This window comes from Lepisosteus platostomus, chromosome 14 (assembly GCF_059453375.1).
Source record: "Lepisosteus platostomus isolate fLepPlt1 chromosome 14, fLepPlt1.hap1, whole genome shotgun sequence".
NCBI lineage: Eukaryota > Metazoa > Chordata > Actinopteri > Semionotiformes > Lepisosteidae > Lepisosteus > Lepisosteus platostomus.
In genome coordinates, this window is record NC_142624.1 from 36,880,318 (window position 1) to 36,898,571 (window position 18,254).

The window sequence follows — 18,254 nt, forward strand, 5'->3', positions numbered from 1 at the left end:
TACAGGGCCCTGCCTTGGTCATGACTTCATTGGATATCACTGGAGCTGTGCAAACACCTTGATATCCCCTTCATCTCAAGACTTCACCACACACTGTTCTGGAGGAGGGCAGTATTTGTCCTAGGAACTAAGGGGCACTACAATTATTAACAGTAGGGATATTAAAAACGTCTCTTAGCACACACAGCAAAATGTATGTACTATGCCATTGATGTACCATAATAAAAAGCCTAAAGAAGTACAGCATGTTGTACAGTCCATTGTCTCTATTTGCTCTTAGAATTACAACACTAGTGTCATTCCAGCACTCCCCTGAAAGCCAGATGTTAGGGCTTGGAGGACTTGCCTTTTGTAAACATCAATACAAAGATGTCAGAGACTGACAAAATACATGATAACATTAATTCATTTATCATAATTCAACACTAAATATCCCAGAAACTATAAGAAAGCATTTGAGAGGTAAAAGTAACACATATAGATCAAACTACTTTCAATCTACAAATGTCTTCTAGTTTCTAAACTGGGTTTTACGGGATTACTGGATCTTTTAAAATGTGTCTTGTTGCACATTGTTTTCTTGAAAACTGAACACAGCAACAAAAATTGTTTATCAAATTATTACATAAAATATGAATGATTTTTCCTCTTGGCAGGAGAGGTAATTGCAGTGGACTGACCTGTTCCTGAGCTGTTCTGTGACAGTTTGATCTGCATTAGAAACAAAAGCTAAACACCAGATGTAAGGATGCGATGTTGAGTGATGAACAGGAGAGGTTATTAGAAGTCCAAAGCATTACTAAATGCTAAATGAGACATGAAGGGCAGTTGCACAGTACGAGAGATCATCCCTGCTGCGAGTATTGTATAATGCTGCGTTTCTCCATTGCACAGCTACTGTTTTAGAGAATTAAGCAATGTTATTCATGGTTCATTTTTCAAAGCACTTCTAAATATAATAACTATTTTTAGTTCTTTAATGATAAAACATTTTAACGGATTGCTGCAGCAATGCACAATTCTCTGCAGGAGATTCCATAGGTTTTCTACATCACCAGTACCTGTGGGACTGGGACATGTTCTTAAATTAATCTATCAAGATGATAATTAGTGGGAATGCTGGCAATTAAGAACTGAGGTGAAACAAAAACCTGGATCTGTGCACACCTGGATTATTGTCGGCTCAAACACAAAGCTTTGTTCTGCAATTCAGGGGGTGCATGAGAGCTAATTCCCAGCATAGTGGGGGTCTGAGCAGGAAGAATGCCTTCCCCTGTGTTTCAGTATCCCAGAATGAGAGATTACACCAGGAAAGTAATTTCCAACCCTGGTCCCAGGAATTCACAATCCAGTTCGTTTTATAGGCTTCCTGTTTTTTTTTAAAGATTGTAAACACCTGTAAGCTACTGATGAATCATGCAAATACTCTGTTCAATTAAGAGAGCTCCAGGCCTTGAGGGATGAGTAGTGCTTAGATTGAAGGTCTAAAAAATCTCTCTGGTACTTTATATGAATACTGCTTTAGTTGTAATAAAGAAATGTTTAATAAACAATATAAAAAATAAATCAAATAGTTTTGATTTAAAATGCATGTTGTTTGAATAATTTAGATATAAGGTCTCAGTGTCCTCAGGATCTATTACAATTCAATTAGGCTATGGATAATTAAGTAATACTCATTTAAAAAAAATGCGAAAATGACTACTAAGGTGGAACAATACTGCACGTGTGTAAAAGCTCTTAATCATGACGATCTGACCTTTTTTCAGAAGTACTCTTCTACCCATAAACACAAACTCGGGAATGATTACAGACAGATCCTTGCGATACCCTTGAGAAAAGTGATCTTCGAAGCGTTATAATGCAATACGTGTTGTTAGTGAAGTCAGTTCACGTGATGATTCATGTTAAATCACATTTAGCAAACTATTGGAGATTCGTCAGTTCTCGAGTCATTGGATTTTTCACATCCAAAGGCACCTTAGTCACAAAGCGAAAAAAGCCACATGTGAAAACGAGTGAAGCACACCTTAAACAGCATTGGCCGGGACAAATATTTACTTTGTGACGTTAAATCAGGGAACACGTAGCATAAAGTTTTGTGAAGGAAGGCACTGAGGCTATTACCTGTGCTACAGATGACTTAAGAGTGATACGTAGTGTATGGTTCAGTTATGCTTTTTGAATTTATTATGCGACTTAAATATCAGAACTTTATTGGATCTGAAATTTCGTCAGTGTTTGCTAGTACTGTGGAGACGCATGTCTTTATTGCTTGAGTTCTCTAATCAAATGAAGATATGGAATTCGCCTTTCCTGGTATGATGGTTTGTATAAATTAGCAGTATACTGTATGTATGTCAAGTGTTTAAAAGTTCAACAAATATTTGCTTTGTTTTGGCATTAGTGCATTCAACAATAGATGGGATTTTCTTTTCTCAAGGGATTTAAAACAGGTGCAACGCCGAGTTCTGTACTGCGGAATTTCGTTTTGAAATCTCTCACCGTACTTTTTGTAACGCAAATCTTAAAGTAAATCGTTGGTAAATGCGTGTCATTATTCTAAAAACAATGTGTATGCAAATTGCAGAGAACTGTTTAGGTTTTTGTTCCATGCTGTTATCTACTGATTATTAGTCTTACAGCATTGTTAAAAAAACGGATATAAATTTAGAACATCTAGTGAGAGACAGCCTCTAAGATCTCGGTATCAATGTATTTCCAAGGAAAACGTTTAATTAATATATGTTTCATTTGTTGACTTTTTAATATTTCGCGGTTAGACTTGATTGCAGTTAACTTTTATGAAGTGCTGTTTTCAGCTGTATTGACATGACGACAGTGTATGTTTAAAAGCAGTTTAATTAGGTGAAGTGCTGGCCTGCCACAGTAAATAGGTTCTCATGTGTCTACAGGACATGGCACAAGTGTAGTTCCTGGTGACGCTGCTACCTGGCATGTTCAGGGATAAGAAAACGTTCTCAGTATCCTGTACCTACTCAAGAACCTTTTACATAATACTCTCAGTACTAATAATAAACACCGTCAATTTGAGGTTTGTCAGCCCCATTTACATTTAACGTAAAGCGTCTGTAAATGCCGGGTTTGGCTGTAATTGTGTACAGTATTATATATATATAAACCGGATAATGTTTACTAGTATACAGTACCTGAGAGGACGATTTAAGAGGCCCAGTTATCCTTTTTTTTTGTTTCTCTAGTAAGCTAAACAGATAATCGTTAAGGTACTGTAAGAAAAAACTTCCAGTTGGTATGATTGAAATACCCGTTTTAACAGTGAACCTGTGTTGCTGTACAAGAGGTAACCCTCAGCATATTTTCGAAGTGGCTGGTGGTCTGTGTTAATGTTGGATTTGGCTGTAGCTGAGAAAACCAAGGGTGTAGGGAATCTATTCTTACCTTGTACAACCTCCCCATCTTCACTTAACAGCGTGTCAGGCAAAAGCTAAGACTGGTGAATTCTGGTTTCTGCACAGGTGCTGCTCAATGTTCTAATTAAACATCATTAATGTTGTTTATTAGAGGAATACTAAACAGATTTAATATTAAAAAAGTGTTTGTGGAATTAATCTGGTCTCCAGTACATGAGTGACTGCAGAAATGTGAACCTGTATCCTACTTGGGAAAATAAGAGATTTTAGTCAAATCAATACCATGAATTAAGTATGACTCTGAAGGCCAAGATGTGTACTGTAGATTTGGTGTCTTTTTGTCTCTCCCAATAACGTGTGTTAAAATTTGTTTTAGGTGTTGTTGTGATGTGGATAATTCTTGTTGCCGATTCAGAGAGCTGACACCTGACAACCACACACTTTTCTGCAATGGAGGCCTCACCCTTCAGCTGGTTTGTGTCCAGCAGATGCCCTGCTGAAGACAGATCTGTCCTGCTGGAGTCTGAGAAAAGCAGAGGCGTCGCTGGACGCGTGCAAGAGCTATTTCATGAGGATGCACAGGCGAGTTCTCGCTTTGAAAATAAGAACAGCAACTGAACATGCCTTTGTTCATTTTTCCTTTTAGGTCCTGTAGCTATCGTTCCTTCACATGACAACATTAAACACAATCCAACTAAAGCACTTTTTGAAGGTTGAGCTCTTGTCAAAAGTGCTCAGGATAAAAGAATGCTACTTATTCACATGTGTGCTGTGTAGTGACTCCCACTTAATTCATCTGGCAAAGTTAATAAATAAAAATTCACTATAGAAATAATCATTCTCTACTTTATTAGATGATGCCTTTCACCAAGATGACTCACAACTATTGAACTATGAAATATTAGCAGTGCAAACATGTATAATGCAGAGCAGTATAAATCAAAAGAGTTCACCAGTGTCATACAATACTATAACTCAAACAAAGTACCCAGTTACTGCTTTATAACTGGGTATGTACTTTATTTTGGAATGCCTTTAAGAACTAAAGATACCTCAAAGTCCAGTTACATGTTTTACGCATGTGTGCAGGGATCTCCAAGCCACACGCAGCCATGGTGGAGAGTGAAGCTGTTTGTGTGGGAGCCTGTGCTGTTTGGGACGTGGGATGGCGTCTTCACCACCTGCATGATCAATATCTTTGGAGTGGTCCTCTTTCTTCGGACAGGGTGGCTTGTGGTGAGTGTTCGCAGACCATCCAAAACAGGCCTCTTCCTTGATGAGCTGCTGTTGGCGAGATGAGTGAGTGGCGTAAGGTGAAGAAGGATTTTTGCAGTCCCGTTTAGCTTCAGTTGCTCCACAGCTGTAGCTTGTCTGCCTGTTTGGATCAGTGAAGCGCACCTGCTGTCCAGGAGAGTTCATGTGTGGCCGTGAGTCTCTGGGGGTCAGGGGCCGACTGTGGGCAGGTGGACTTCATTACTGGGCAGGGAGAAAACGTAAGCAACAGCTTATGTGCTACAGTACAAGAATTAAGTTCCTATACCAGTGCTGTATTCCTCCCCCAGATGTTCCAGAAGTAATAATAATAATTGCTTACACTTATATAGAGCTTTTCTGGACACTCCACTCAAAGCGCTTTACAGGTAATGGGGACTCCCCTCCACCAGCACCAATGTGCAGCATCCACCTGGTGAGCGCCAGAACGCTCCCCACACACCAGCTCTCAGTGGGGAGGAGAGCAGAGTGATGAAGCCAACTCATAAATGGGGATTATAAGGAGGCCATGATTGGTAAGGGCCAATGGGAAATTTGGCCAGGATGCACCCCTTCTCTTTTCGAGAAACACAACACTGGGGGAGTAGGACCCACACAGACGGCAGGGTGAGCTGGCCCCACTCTCACCTCTTCAAGCAGCAACCTTAGTTTTTCCCCAGGAGGTCTCACATCCAGGTACTGACCAGGCTCACATCTGCTTAGCTTCTGTGGGCTGCCAGTTGTGAGTTAGCATATTTGAAAGCCTGCTGCACATGTGTTTTATTTCATTGTGTACTACATATTGTATATACATATGATTATAGCACAAATTCGGTTGACCTCTTACGTACAGATCCATATGCTTGAACTCAGAAGCTGAGAGTAGAATCTGGGCCAAGGAGATGGTTCATGGTAGTGTTGGGCAGTGGGCAGTGTTTACTGGTTTGGTGAAGGTGAAATGATATTTAGAGACCGTGGTGGGGGGGGGTGGTGGATAAATGCAGAGAGCCTTTGTAAGGGCTGAACGAAAGGTGAGAAAATGAAAAGCGGTCGATACGTCAACATTGTAACAGCTGAAATATATTATTTGCCGTTAGCTGTTGTGATGATAAGTCGGTGAAAAAAAGTGCTTTAAAGTTTGTGGGGGTAAGGTTTGATTAGGAACCACCACCCCCGATCTTTGCGATTAAGTTTTTTTTAAAAAAAAAACAATGTTCTTCCTTGCACTTTGCAAACTCTTTTTTTTTCTTCAATCGTTTCCAGGGAAACACGGGTGTTTTCCTTGGCATGCTGCTGGTGTCCCTGGTGGTCGTGGTTGCCCTGGTTACGGTGACGTCGGGGATAGGCGTGTGTGAGCGGTGCAGCGTTGGCAGTGGTGGCGTTTACTCCATGATTTCTACAGTCCTCGGAGGCAGAGTGGGCGGAACAGTTGGGCTCCTTTATGTCTTTGGCCAGGTACCCACAGCTTGTATTGAACACGCTGGGCTTTGGTGTCAAATTAATGTTAAATCAAATTCAAAATTTCTGAACAGTCAGCAATATTAATATTTCCTCTTGGTGGCTAACTAACAAAGAGATGCCTTATACCGTTCAATAAAGTAGGAAGAAATTTCACCCTTCTGACTTCCACATCTCTTTCCATTTTTAGCCTTTTAGCCTTTTGTTCTTATTTGAGTCTTTGGTCTATTTACGTCTGACATACAGTATGTCTTCTGTGAAGGTTCTGCTTATCCCTCAAGGAGATGTCAGCGATCATTTTAACTTCTGCGTTGTACATTTACCCCCCTTCCCCTTGAAAAAACAGTGTTATTTTCACAAGAGCACAGGAAATGTTACAGACATGCGGAGGCCATTCAGTTTATCTAGTCCAATTGGTACAGTAGTTCATCGCTAATTGATCCAGAATTCCATCCAGCTGTTTCTTGAAAGAAGCCAGGGTATTGGCTTCAACAACATGGCCGGGAAGCTTCTGATAAAGTTTGGTAGCAGTCATATTTAAGGAGCAAAAGCCCGTTGAGTGAAAAACAAAACATGAAACTTGATTATGGAGTATTATATATCAGGCTACATTTCACGTCCTCTCTCTGTCTAAATGAATGTGCGCCAGTGGTGGGTTTTATAATGAAGCCCACATAGTCTTCAATCAGAATATCGGAGCTAAAAATGATCAATCCAAGAGTTTTCTAAATGAGAGGTTCATTCCTGAGATATAAGTATCATCTTCATAATACCTCTAATATGTGTACAGTATATTTTAATAATATTCTTTTATTCAGTCTAGCATGACTGTCCTCTTTGAAATTTTAATTACTTTTAGAACAGTAGGAATAAAAACCTTCCAGTTGATTTATGTAGACTGCCACAGGACATAAAGTTAATCATAAACTTTCACAAAGCTTTAAAGCTTAATAGAGAACCATTTATGACCTGCTTTGGTTCTCTTATAAACCAGTTCTAATGGTTATGCTGACAAAATGTAATAAGGGAATGCATGTTTATTAATTAGAATTGCTCAGTTGCACCAATACAGACATAGTTTACCAACTACCAAGGGTTCAAAGGAGTATGCTTTTCACATTTTCCCAAATTGCACACTAGGGCATCTCTTCATGTTCAGATAGACCACCGGTTTTCCACAACGTAGAGGTTTATTACAGTGTGTAGTGCTGCTGCATCAGAGCACCTGCTCCTTGGGTCTGATTCTTGACTGGGACCCCTTCTGTGTGGGTTTTGCATGTTAGACCACAGACACAGGGACTTCTCCAGGTGCTCCAGTACCTTAACATCTACCAAAATCATGCTGGCTTGCTTAATTGGTATCTGTAATAAGGGCTGCTCTTATGAACATCAAACCACAATAGAAGTAAAATGTACACCTTAATTTGTAAAATCTCCAATTTACATCACAGAATAGACTAAATGACCAGGTATGCGCAGCTCCACATTCGACTCGACAAAACCTCTGTTGATGTAATGTAGCCCTATCACTTTGTAAACAAACCGGCTTGTGAATCTCTTTTAATCCAATAGATATCTTGCTCTTGACTTTGAGATGGTTTGGCTGACAATTACTACGTACTGTTAACTCTGCATGCAGATCTGCGCAACCTCACACGTTCGCTCATACGTCACATTAGACGTTACAGTGATCCGTAAGCAGGAAGGCGCCGCATCACGTCGCTGTTTATGACAACGTGGCGACTTACTGTATAGTGCTTTCACAAAGTTCACGATTTTGCGTTTAATTCAGAATGTCAATGAATTTATTTTGTTACCAAGATTTAACAACCAGTGTGAGAAACTGGGACAGCGGTTCCCCTTGAATAGAGGTCAGGTGGGAGTGATATTCTGCCACTTCGTGTTGTCATGGTAATGGATTGATTGACTTGTGGAGCAGCAGGAATATTGGTTGCCATGGCTGCCCAGACATGTCTTTTGCTAGTCTAGGAATTGTCCCTGTATATGAGTGTACCTTACGATGTGGTCTGGCGTTTAGCCCAGGCTGTGATCCCACGTTGTTCCCTGTGCTTCTGGATAGGCCTCAGATTACTGTGTCTCATAGCAGGAATAACCCGCTCTGTGATGATGGATTGAAGGAGGTGCAGAAAGTTAGCTTTTACAGCACAGTTAAGTCAAAATTAATTACATAGATTGTAACGCCTTATGTCATTTATTTCCAAATCTAAGCATATAGTAGAAACAAAATGTCGATCCAATAGAACAAACAGTGCTCTCGCAGGATAAAGTACTGCACACTCTCCAACCATAACCATAATCTCAGTAACCTTGTGGTTTAGACCTACATTTATAAGATTTATCACTAAAACTGATGTTTATCGTTAACTCATGGTTAGAGCTTCATCATAGCCTAAACTGGAACAAAATGTAATACTAATTTTAACCCTAGTTTGAATTGAAATGTGAGATGCCATTTGTTTCATTTTTCAAATTCATTACAAAACAACGCTTTTTCTTCAGAGAAGAGCAGACTCATGAAAACAAGGTTCCGCCTCGCTTTTTCCAAAAGGCTTACAAGGCCCTTGTCACACACTTGACGAGCGGAGAGTCTTCTTCTGAGGAAGAATAATTGCCGCCTCCTGTGTGGCTGACCCGTGCCATGTCCCAGTGTGTTGCAGGTGCCATGTACATCACCGGCTTTGCGGAGTCCATCGCCGACGTGCTGAGCTTCAACAGTGTCTGGGCCGTGCGGGGGATCTCCTTCGCGGTGCTCCTGGGCCTGCTGGGAATTAACCTCGCTGGGGTCAAGTGGATCATCCGTCTCCAGCTCCTGTTACTGGCTGTGCTGGCCGTCTCCACGCTGGACTTCGTTGTGGGGACGTTCTCTCATTTGGATCCAGGTGCGTCTGCTAGTTTGCTTCAGAAAAAATATATAATTCGAGTGGTTTGGCTTAGGAAGGTAAAGTGAGTATGTTCAGGAAGGATACAAATGACAACCATTTAGTATAAACACCCATAGTGTAGTATAACACCTTTGCAGTCATCGGAGGAGTAGAGAGGGATGCTGCTTCTATATTTTATTTAATTTATTTCTAGCCTTTTTGATTACTATGTTATGTGTGTACATACAACACCATGCAAATGTTTTCAGACTCTTCTTCACCACTTTTCTAGAAAACATATGCTTCTCACTTGTCTTTTTGTTGGTGAACTGATGTGGGAATTGCTGTAGCTCATTGATGTAGTCCCTTTTAGAGGTCAAAGACAAAGCTGGTATTGGAGGTGAAGGAGTATTCTTCTGTCCAGCTGACAAAGATGTTGGCATACGGTAGCTTTGTCCCATCCTGGTACTCCAATGCCCTGCTGGTGGGAAAGGTTATTGAAAGAAAATGTGTTCAGTGTGAGGACCGGTTCAGCTGATCCTGTGATCAGTCCCTTCCGCTAGTGATCTCATAAGGCTGTCGGGAAAAGCTGAGCTGTGTGTGGTGGAGCAGTTGGGCATCCGGGGGTGTCAGGTTGTGGTTATTTGGAAAGTGGTAGAATTGGGATGACTGAGGATGTTCAGCAATGAGAAGATTATTCTCCCAGGGTAATTCTTCATTGCTGATGAGAAGAGTGGTTGTGGATACAGCTTCCTTTAAGTAGTCAGTGGTAGGCTCTTGCGGGAGAGGGCATTATGCAGATGTGTTAGTGGTCTATAGGCTTCAGCGATGTATAGGTCCCTCTGGCATGCTACAACACCACCATCTGTGTCTGCACTTTGATGAGAATAACATCTTTTGTGGAGTGACTGGAGAGCCTGGAGTCCTCCTTGAGTGAGGTTGGATCTGAGTTTCCTGGATGTGGAAAAGAGTTTGGCAACTTGGTTGTTGCACTGATTGATGAAGTAATCTGCCGAAGAGGGGAGTCCAATAGTTTTTTGGGGGAATGATTTTGTAAATGGTCAGTTACTACTGTTGTCAGCTGCTGTTGAGGGGGTATCATTAGAGAAATGTGTGAGTCCTGTGATAAAAGCTGGTGAAGGCCTCCCCTGAGCAGGGATCTCTCATGCTGTGTTGGTGGAGGTAGTAGATGCTGTCTCTGGTTGTTGTAGTAGAGAGTTAAGGTTTTGTGCTTATTGTACTGAGGAACTGGCAGAGCTTGGATGTAGGTAAGTTTGGTAATAAAAAGGTGTTGTGGAACTACTTGTCGTTAAAGTGCTTTACTTCTTCGATGTCACTATCATTGCGGGAGAAGCTCGTTGTCACTTACCACATTTATAAAATGCAGTTTTCTGGTTTGTTAACAGTTACAGCAAGTGTTAAAGACATTAAAAAATACCAAAGGTTTTTGTTTCTTTATATTCCTCTAAAAAATTCAAATAAGTTGGGTTTTTTTTTTCCCTTGGAATCCACTGAAGGAAACTCTAAATTAAAAGTATTCATTAAATAGGATTTTGACAAAATATATTATTTTAGCAAAAGTTAGGTCACTTTTTAATCAGTAAGCATTTGTAAATGTGGGCATTTCCCTGTCCTTGTCCCGGAGTACAGTCGTGTCAGGTTTTCATTCCGACTGATCTTCAGTTCATCAAGCTCTTAAATTGTCTTGTACTGCCTATACTATACCACTGCTTGTATTTTTAAAAATGTTTCATTTCCAAAATAATAGAACAAGGTTAGAAATTAACATGAAGCTCGAGCCTGATGCAGGCTTTTACTGTAGCTCTCCTTTTACTTAGGTTTATTGTTTCAGTGATTTAGTTATATTTACCCAGTGGGCCTATAGTGCACTACTAATGCTTATTATGGAGTGTTTGGTGGTGTTCCCACCTGTCTCTCAATATAATTAATTAACAGTAAGAGCTGTTGGGCAATCTAGAGGGGAACAAGAATTGTTAGTTTAAACAGGGCTGTGCTCACTCTCTCTGAAATTACAAACATAGATATAGAGATTATTTGTGAGACTAGGTGCTGAATGCAGAAAACAAAAATAAATCATTTGGTTCAATTAAATGAAAATTTTGAAGACCTCAAGATACAGGAGTAATCCCTGACCGGGACTTGGAAATATTGAGGTATTTCAAATGTCTGCTCCACCCTTTGTAAACTGTCCACGAGGTGTCGCTGTAACATCACGTAGCGCACAATGAAAGGCAAAGGAAGTGGGTGCCTGAAAACCTCATCGTTTCGCTTCTGGCAGCATCACAAGATTACATTTTAAAAATATGTTTTTTAATCATACCTCATATTATTTCAATAATGACAGTGGAACTGGCACGAGTGTTGTAAAAGCTGTAGTGTAATTGATGGTGTAACAACTCTAAGGGGATTTAAATGACTGGAGTGGGACACAAGCCTGAAAGGACAGTTAGACACCAGACTGTGGTAATGGGATCTTTACCGGGTGGCAAAGTTGATGTGTCACACAGCCCAGAATCGGAGCGTTAAGGGCACTTGCATTCATTTTGGCACGTTGTCTGAGCTTGGTGCTACTTTTCTAATAATATTGCCAACGCTTCTCTTCATCATCGTGGGTTTGAAACCCCGGGATTGTACAAATAAAAACAAATAAAACAATTGCTGCTCGATGGGCACAGGCTGGAATGTGAAGGGGGCAGGGCCGCAGTGAGCTTTGTGCGGGGAGCTGTGATTTCTGGTGTGTGGTTTGGCAGGAAGGCTGCGTCAGCTGATGGCACACTGCTGATCCCAGAAGTTCCTGTTCAACTTGATTACTGACTTCCTGACTTGAGTTACAGAAAAGCCCTCTGACTGGGCAGGTCCCCTTCAGACAGCCTTTGAATGAAAACAAGGCTTAGCTCACCGAGACTGGGGAGCGGAGTTCAAAAACATAACATCAGTCAGGGCCTGTCCCGTCCGGCAGAAAATTGATCGATTTGTCCTAGAAAGCCTATCGGGCAATATCCTCCTTTGTGTTAAAGGGAGGGGGGGGGGAGCACACCGCCTTTTCCAGGTTTTTCCAATTATGCGCCATTGTATTTAGATGACATCACTTTTGAACGAGAGCCAGTGTATTCAGCAATCCAGCCTCAGAAATTTGACTGGTTACCTGCCAGTTATGGAGAATGGGAGCTGCTACACAGATGTGTTTATGGTTTGATAACATTGTGAAGCAGCCAGAGTGAGATACTGTGGCAGGGAGGTGGTGTTCTGCTACAATAAAGCACCACATTTTAAATTAAGAGCACCTTGTAAACAGTAGAGCAGAGGCATGGGTCTATGCTTTTACCCTGTGATTTATGATGTAAATCCTGCAACACTTATTTCACAGGAGTAGGTGATGAATAAGCTGAATTATCTTTGAAGCAAAAGTTTCATTGGATTAGAATTCCAACATCAGTTGAAGAAACAAACTCTGACAAACTGAACAGCTTCTAATTGTGGCCATGTCTCTTCTGGCATATTTTAACCCCCAGTTCAAAAGTGACCTTTTTATCAACTTAGTGTTTTTGTCATGATGCATTCTGGATATTTAATTAAGATCTTTGCACTTACTTTAAAAGGATAATTAAAAATCTTAGATTATGTTTTGACCCAAATAATTAAATCGGCAGTTACAGGACATGGCCTTGCAGGGGCACTCTCTGTCATGTAGGAATTCAGAAAGTGTGAATTAAATACTTGATAAAGACCACCCTCTGCATTAGAAAAACCATTTCGGAAATTTACAAGGTTTATGCAGTGTGCATTGGTTCAACTTACATTTTTTTCCCACTTGCGAGATTTAGCCACAGTCCCCTGACAGGATTCGCGGAATTTAAAAAAGAAGCATATATCTCATTTCCTGTGGCGTTGGAGAGGGATTTGTTTAATCAGTTACAGGAACATTCAGTCCCAGGATGGGTGTTCACGGCCTGATCTGACTTGCTGTTTTAAGCATTGTCTTTGGACGGGAAGAAAGGCAGGGCAGTGCTGGGCCTCGTGTCTTTGGGCGGATGTCCTAAGGGTACCACGTCTGCCATGTAAGATGCCTCCTCCGTGCCTGTAGCGTGCTGTTAGGTCTGACCCAGCTTCACCCGCAGTTTTGGACGGTGAGAAAAGATCCTTTTTCAAGACGGCAAATTAATCTGAGCTTTTAAATTATTTCCTTTTTTTTGACACAAATTCACAGTTAAACCCCAAGAATAGAAAGCGCATCTAGCTGATGTCTTTTGCCCCCCTCTGTGCTTTAAAGCAAAAAATGGGGCCCAACCCGAAGTCTCCCCGGATGGAGGTGCAGAGCCGCGCAGCCTCCAGAACCGGAATCCCTTTAGTGACACCCTGAGCATCACACAGTGCTAGGGAGACGTGTCGTTCCTCGCTCCGTTTCCTTCACCTTTCGTTTCTCTCAGCATGTTCCCCGCAGGGATCCCGATTATCTGGAATACAGTTACGGGGGATCGCCTGGTGTAGAAGGTTCCCGGCACCCGCACTGAGACAGTGCCTCCTTCCAGGAGTCTGTCACTCAGCTCCGGTTTCCAGGAGGGATCCCTGGCTGCCAATTCCCTTTTAACAAGCAGACTCGAGCCCCACCAGGAGCCCCACCAGGATCACTTTCTCTGAGGACCAGCAAATTCTCCCTTCCCTTCTCCCAGTCACAGTGTCCAGGGACCCCTAAACCTCCACTTTCAGGGACGAGAAAACCCCTAACCTCTGCCTCCTTTCTCCCTCTTTCTTCTTTACCCCTGTTTCTGACCTTGTATGGTAACTGGATGTTTAACCTTAACCTGAACCCACACTGCAGACCTGCTTGGGTGATCATGTCTGGCCTGGGAAGGTTCCTCAGCTCTAACTAACTCTGTAGTTCCTGACGTGGCTGCATGGCCCCATGGCCTAGTCCGCTAGTTTTCCCTGCTAGTCGAATGGTAACAAGATTCCTTCCAACTTCCACCAATCCCGCCTGAGAGCCTTCTCCTCTTGGCTAACCTTTTTTTCTCCTCCCCACTGATAGCTGATGTGTGATGAGCGTACTGCTGCACTATGGTGGGTGGGGACTACACATTGGTGGTGGTGATGGAAGGGAGTCCCCATTACCTGTAAATCACTTTGACTGGAGTGCCCAGGAAAGCGCTATTTAAGTGCAAGGAAATATTACTAACTTCCAGGAACTTGGATTCCTTGCCCGGGGGTTTGCATTGGGGAGAGCCACCTGTGCTTCTCCCAACCCGGCCTTCTCTTCCGTAACCCTGGATCAGACAGGCACCTCGGAGAGAGTGCCCTCCAAGTGGTGGCTAGACATAACTGTGGGGAAATATCCTCCATCCACACTTCCTCCTAACTGTAGAGCGTTCACAGGGAGCTCTGTTCGGACTTCTTCTTCTCAATCTTCAAGTTAACCTGCACCAGTGGACACGCAAACCTTCTGTGCTGCCTTTGCTGCTGAATCTCACTCCCCAAATAGCCAGTCCATGTTGGGAGACAGATTTAACCATGATCCGGTGAAGAGACTGTTCTAACCGGTTGCCACCTTCAACCTCTTTCAACAGAAACCCTCACTGATCTCAACCACATGCCCATGTGCCAATGCCCACCGCTATTTCTGTTTAAATCGTCTGAGCCAGGAGTGCCCAACTCGAATCCCCAAGGACTGCAATCCAGCAGGTTTTATAGGTCTTTTAAAATTGACATCTTCTTAAGAACAGGGAAAGGCTTCAACTTGTCTGATTAAGCAAATAGAGTTCAGTTATGTAAGCAGGGGCTCGTTAAGGGGAAAGGGAATTGGAAATCCTCTGACCCTCCAGGACTGGAGTTGAGAACCCCTGGTCTAAACTGTCACCTAGTTCCTCCCTCCAGACACCCCAATCTGACAAGAACTCCTCCTTAAGAGCACAACCGTTAGAATCCAAATGTTTCCTCTACGCTTTAAACTCATTTTATACCAGCCCATTCTCAGATCTGTCTTTTTAAAAAAAGATTAGAAAAAGAAACTAGATTCATATTTGGGTATTCAAGTGGGTGTTAGATTTTTATTTGACTATATTTGATCTGCTATTCTATGAGGAACAAAATCGGTCCAGAAATTTCACTTGTTGACATTCCAGTGACATAGGCTGCACTGGGCCCTTCTTTCTTTGTTGTTTACTTCAGCTTGTCCAGTCCGGTGTGGATGTGACCTGGGGCAGTAACCCAGATGTTCTCATCTACTAAAGATGCTCCTTTGTAACATCTGGCATTAATCTACATTCTGTTGTGAAAAACACTCATGCTGATTGATGGGAGGCGGCAACTGCTGAATTTCTCTTTTGTGGATTTCATTGAGTTGGTTTGGGACACATTGTTGGAGAATTCCCTATTTAATTAAAATTCTCATTTTAAAGCATTATTAACCTAAAGAAGCTCCTGCTAAATGTCCAGGCTAAATATTTCTCTCATAGACAGAGCATTTAGAATATTAAAACCCCCTTCCAGATGGTCAAAAATATTTAAAAACTGGTTAATGTCTCATATGTATTTGTTTCAGATTTAATTACTGTACAGTAATCCATCTGATCTACTCTTTGGCAAGACTGGTATCCTTTTTTGTCACTGGATGAATAAATTTAGATATGAACACTGTGTTATTCTGGTATTGATTTTTGTGGAGGCTTTAAAGCGTCAATGAGAGAATCACTTCGATTGGTAAAATGACACAAAAGTGAGATGATTTTTATAATAAGCGAAGTGTCTTTCATATCATGTGTCACCAGACTCGGTTTTCCAGAGACGGCACCGATTACTGCGAACAGTGTGTCGATGGTGTGCTTGCCTTTGGTGGAGCCAGATACGAACTTGAGGAAACTAAAAGGTTTCTCTTGATGTTTTGTAGTTGGAACGCAGTAAAACAAGGGCAAGTGACCAGGCTGCGACTGCCCAGTGCGCAGAGGCCCTGTGAAAGCAGTTCTGGACCTCCCTGTTCTCTCCAGGGTTAAATGCAGAAACCTGACTGCGAACGGACGGTGGCGTGAGGCAGGAAGCGGCCCTCATTGTGTCTGTGAACAGGGGGCCTGGGCGTGCAGCCTGAAGCTGAGAACAGTGACTTGGAAGGGATAAACAGGCAGTGCTTCAGAAGGGTGGTGACTTCCTTTCGGATAAACACGTCATTAATCTGAGGGAATGCATTCTTTCCCATTAGAAGATAACCAAAGGGAAACTGCCTTTCTCTAGGTTCAGAATATGGACTAAGTCAGTTTATGGAGTGCATGTGGCCTTCAGATTAGTAACTTTATATCATTTGAACTTTATAGGGTCTTTGTCTTTTTTCAGTAGGTTTTACGTTCTCATTTATTTTTAGCAGCACCCGTTTAAACAGCCCACACAATGGGAGAGCAGCTGTAAGAAGTACAGTTTACCCAACCAGCACGCACAAAGCAAAGAATTACAACCAAAATAATTCTTCTGCAAGACAATTTGCACGACCCTTTGTATTTACAGCCACAGGCAACATGTTTTGTTTTTTTTGGCACTTCAGTTTGGTAAGCTCTTACAATGTGGAAATATGGCTTGGAATGGGGTTTAAGAGTTTTTAGAAAAATGTGGGTGTGCTCTGATGATGTGGGAAAGGCACTAAGACTTATTCTAATAGCTGGCAGTACAATGTAGGCAGCCTCTGTTCGTGCTTCATCTGTTCCTTGCTCTATGTTTAGCACAGGGTATTCTACTTAATTAGACAAAAAACACCCACAGCCAGCCAGGACAGTAACAGAGTCCTAAAGCAGCCTGGCCAGTGTGTGTTGGATGAGTGCTGTGTTTTAGACAGGAGTACCTAGCATTTTACCCCTATCTTAGCAGAATCACAAAATGTTTAAAAAAATCAAATCTACAGCAACCCTCTACTGCTTTATAAGTATACTGTATAACAGAAATTCTTCTGAAAATTAAAATCGGTAACTCTACAATCTACATAGCAATAATACAATCATCTCTGTGCAGTGATTTTTTAAAATGTATTTACTTTATTACTATGTTTCTTTGAGTTTTTGTCTCATTGTTTCTAAAGAAACCCTGTATTTTGTAGGAGATTTTGAAAAGGTGTTGCCTTTAGAGGGAATTCTAAATGTATTACCGTTTCTGAGAATAACTCTAGTACCACTCAGAAGTAATGAGGTTGTTTTGAGATGAAACCCAATATGTTTGTATGGCTGCTGATTTTCATTTATGAAATTCTACTCTTTGGCAAGAATGGTATCATGTATATGGGCATATACCTAAGAGGAAGGATTAAAACTGTTTATCTACACCTCATTGATACTTTATTAACACTGAATGTATGTGTTCTGTTAATGTTCGTTTGCTTATGTTATTTACTCTGCACACATCAGGAATTCCTGCCAAACTCAAATTTGTGAAAAGGATTATTGAACTTGGCCAACGTTTGAATAACGAGCAATGAGCTCCAGTTCGCACGCATCTTGGCAGGGCTTAATATCCTCTCTGGACAGTTACATAACGAGTTGACCTCAACGCAGTAGAGCTCGCTTTCGGCAGGTCTCTGGCTGGGCCAGCCAAGTCCACAGTGTACCGACTAGACACCAGCAGACCCCATGGCGGTGCTGTATCCCTGGGGTGTGTCTCCTTCCCCCCCGGAACAGTCACAGGTCAGCCGAACACACCACCCTGAAGAGGAAAACTCATTTTCCTCCCTTTCTTTTGCCTTTCCTTAGAGTCGCAAGTTGATATTTCTCTTTCAAACCGAGGTTACTCAAATCACAGTTTACAAAAAAAATGATCAAATTCTTACCCTGTAATTGAGCAATTCTGTCCAAATCATCCTCGCTGTACACATGCTGACAGTTCACCTTGCATCCTCTGGGAAGCTAAACGTGCGAAATTAGTTTACTTTCCCAAAGGTTAGCTTCTAGTACTTGAGGAGCCAAACTAAAGGTAGTAAGGTTACTCTGAAATCTTAAACATAAAGCATGGCTAATATTACAAAGATGTTTTTAATATACCTTAAAAACGTCATAAATGTCTTCCTGTTTCTTTCCTGGTGTGTAGACTCCTTTCTGCTTAGAATGTACATGCGCACTATATTTGTGCCTGATCATACACATTACTCACTGATGAAGGGAAGAGCAAACAGAGCAGTTACCCAGACAGCAGGCGGTCAGAGCACAAGGGGTTAACTTTGACACCTGGATTCGTGCCATTACAGAGCTTTGAACCCTCGCAGGAAGTTACGTCCTGAGTTGATCATGAA

At 41.8% G+C, this 18,254-nt stretch overlaps 1 protein-coding gene across 2 annotated transcripts in view; it reads left to right on the forward strand.

Annotated features, from left to right (window-relative positions):
- The first annotated feature begins 1,931 nt into the window (after positions 1 to 1,931).
- Positions 1,932 to 18,254, forward strand: part of slc12a8 (solute carrier family 12 member 8) — a 31,548-nt gene continuing 15,225 nt past the window's right edge. Inside the window, exons 1-5 of one of the 2 annotated variants that reach the window (XM_088606060.1) lie at positions 1,932 to 2,319; positions 3,769 to 3,974; positions 4,482 to 4,628; positions 5,907 to 6,098; positions 8,770 to 9,001. In XM_088606060.1, coding sequence (XP_088462186.1) covers positions 3,843 to 3,974; positions 4,482 to 4,628; positions 5,907 to 6,098; positions 8,770 to 9,001 — 703 coding nt within the window. In that variant the 5' untranslated portion in view covers positions 1,932 to 2,319; positions 3,769 to 3,842. The remainder of the gene's footprint in view (positions 2,320 to 3,768; positions 3,975 to 4,481; positions 4,629 to 5,906; positions 6,099 to 8,769; positions 9,002 to 18,254) is intronic. The other variant, XM_088606061.1, reaches the window with a different exon arrangement.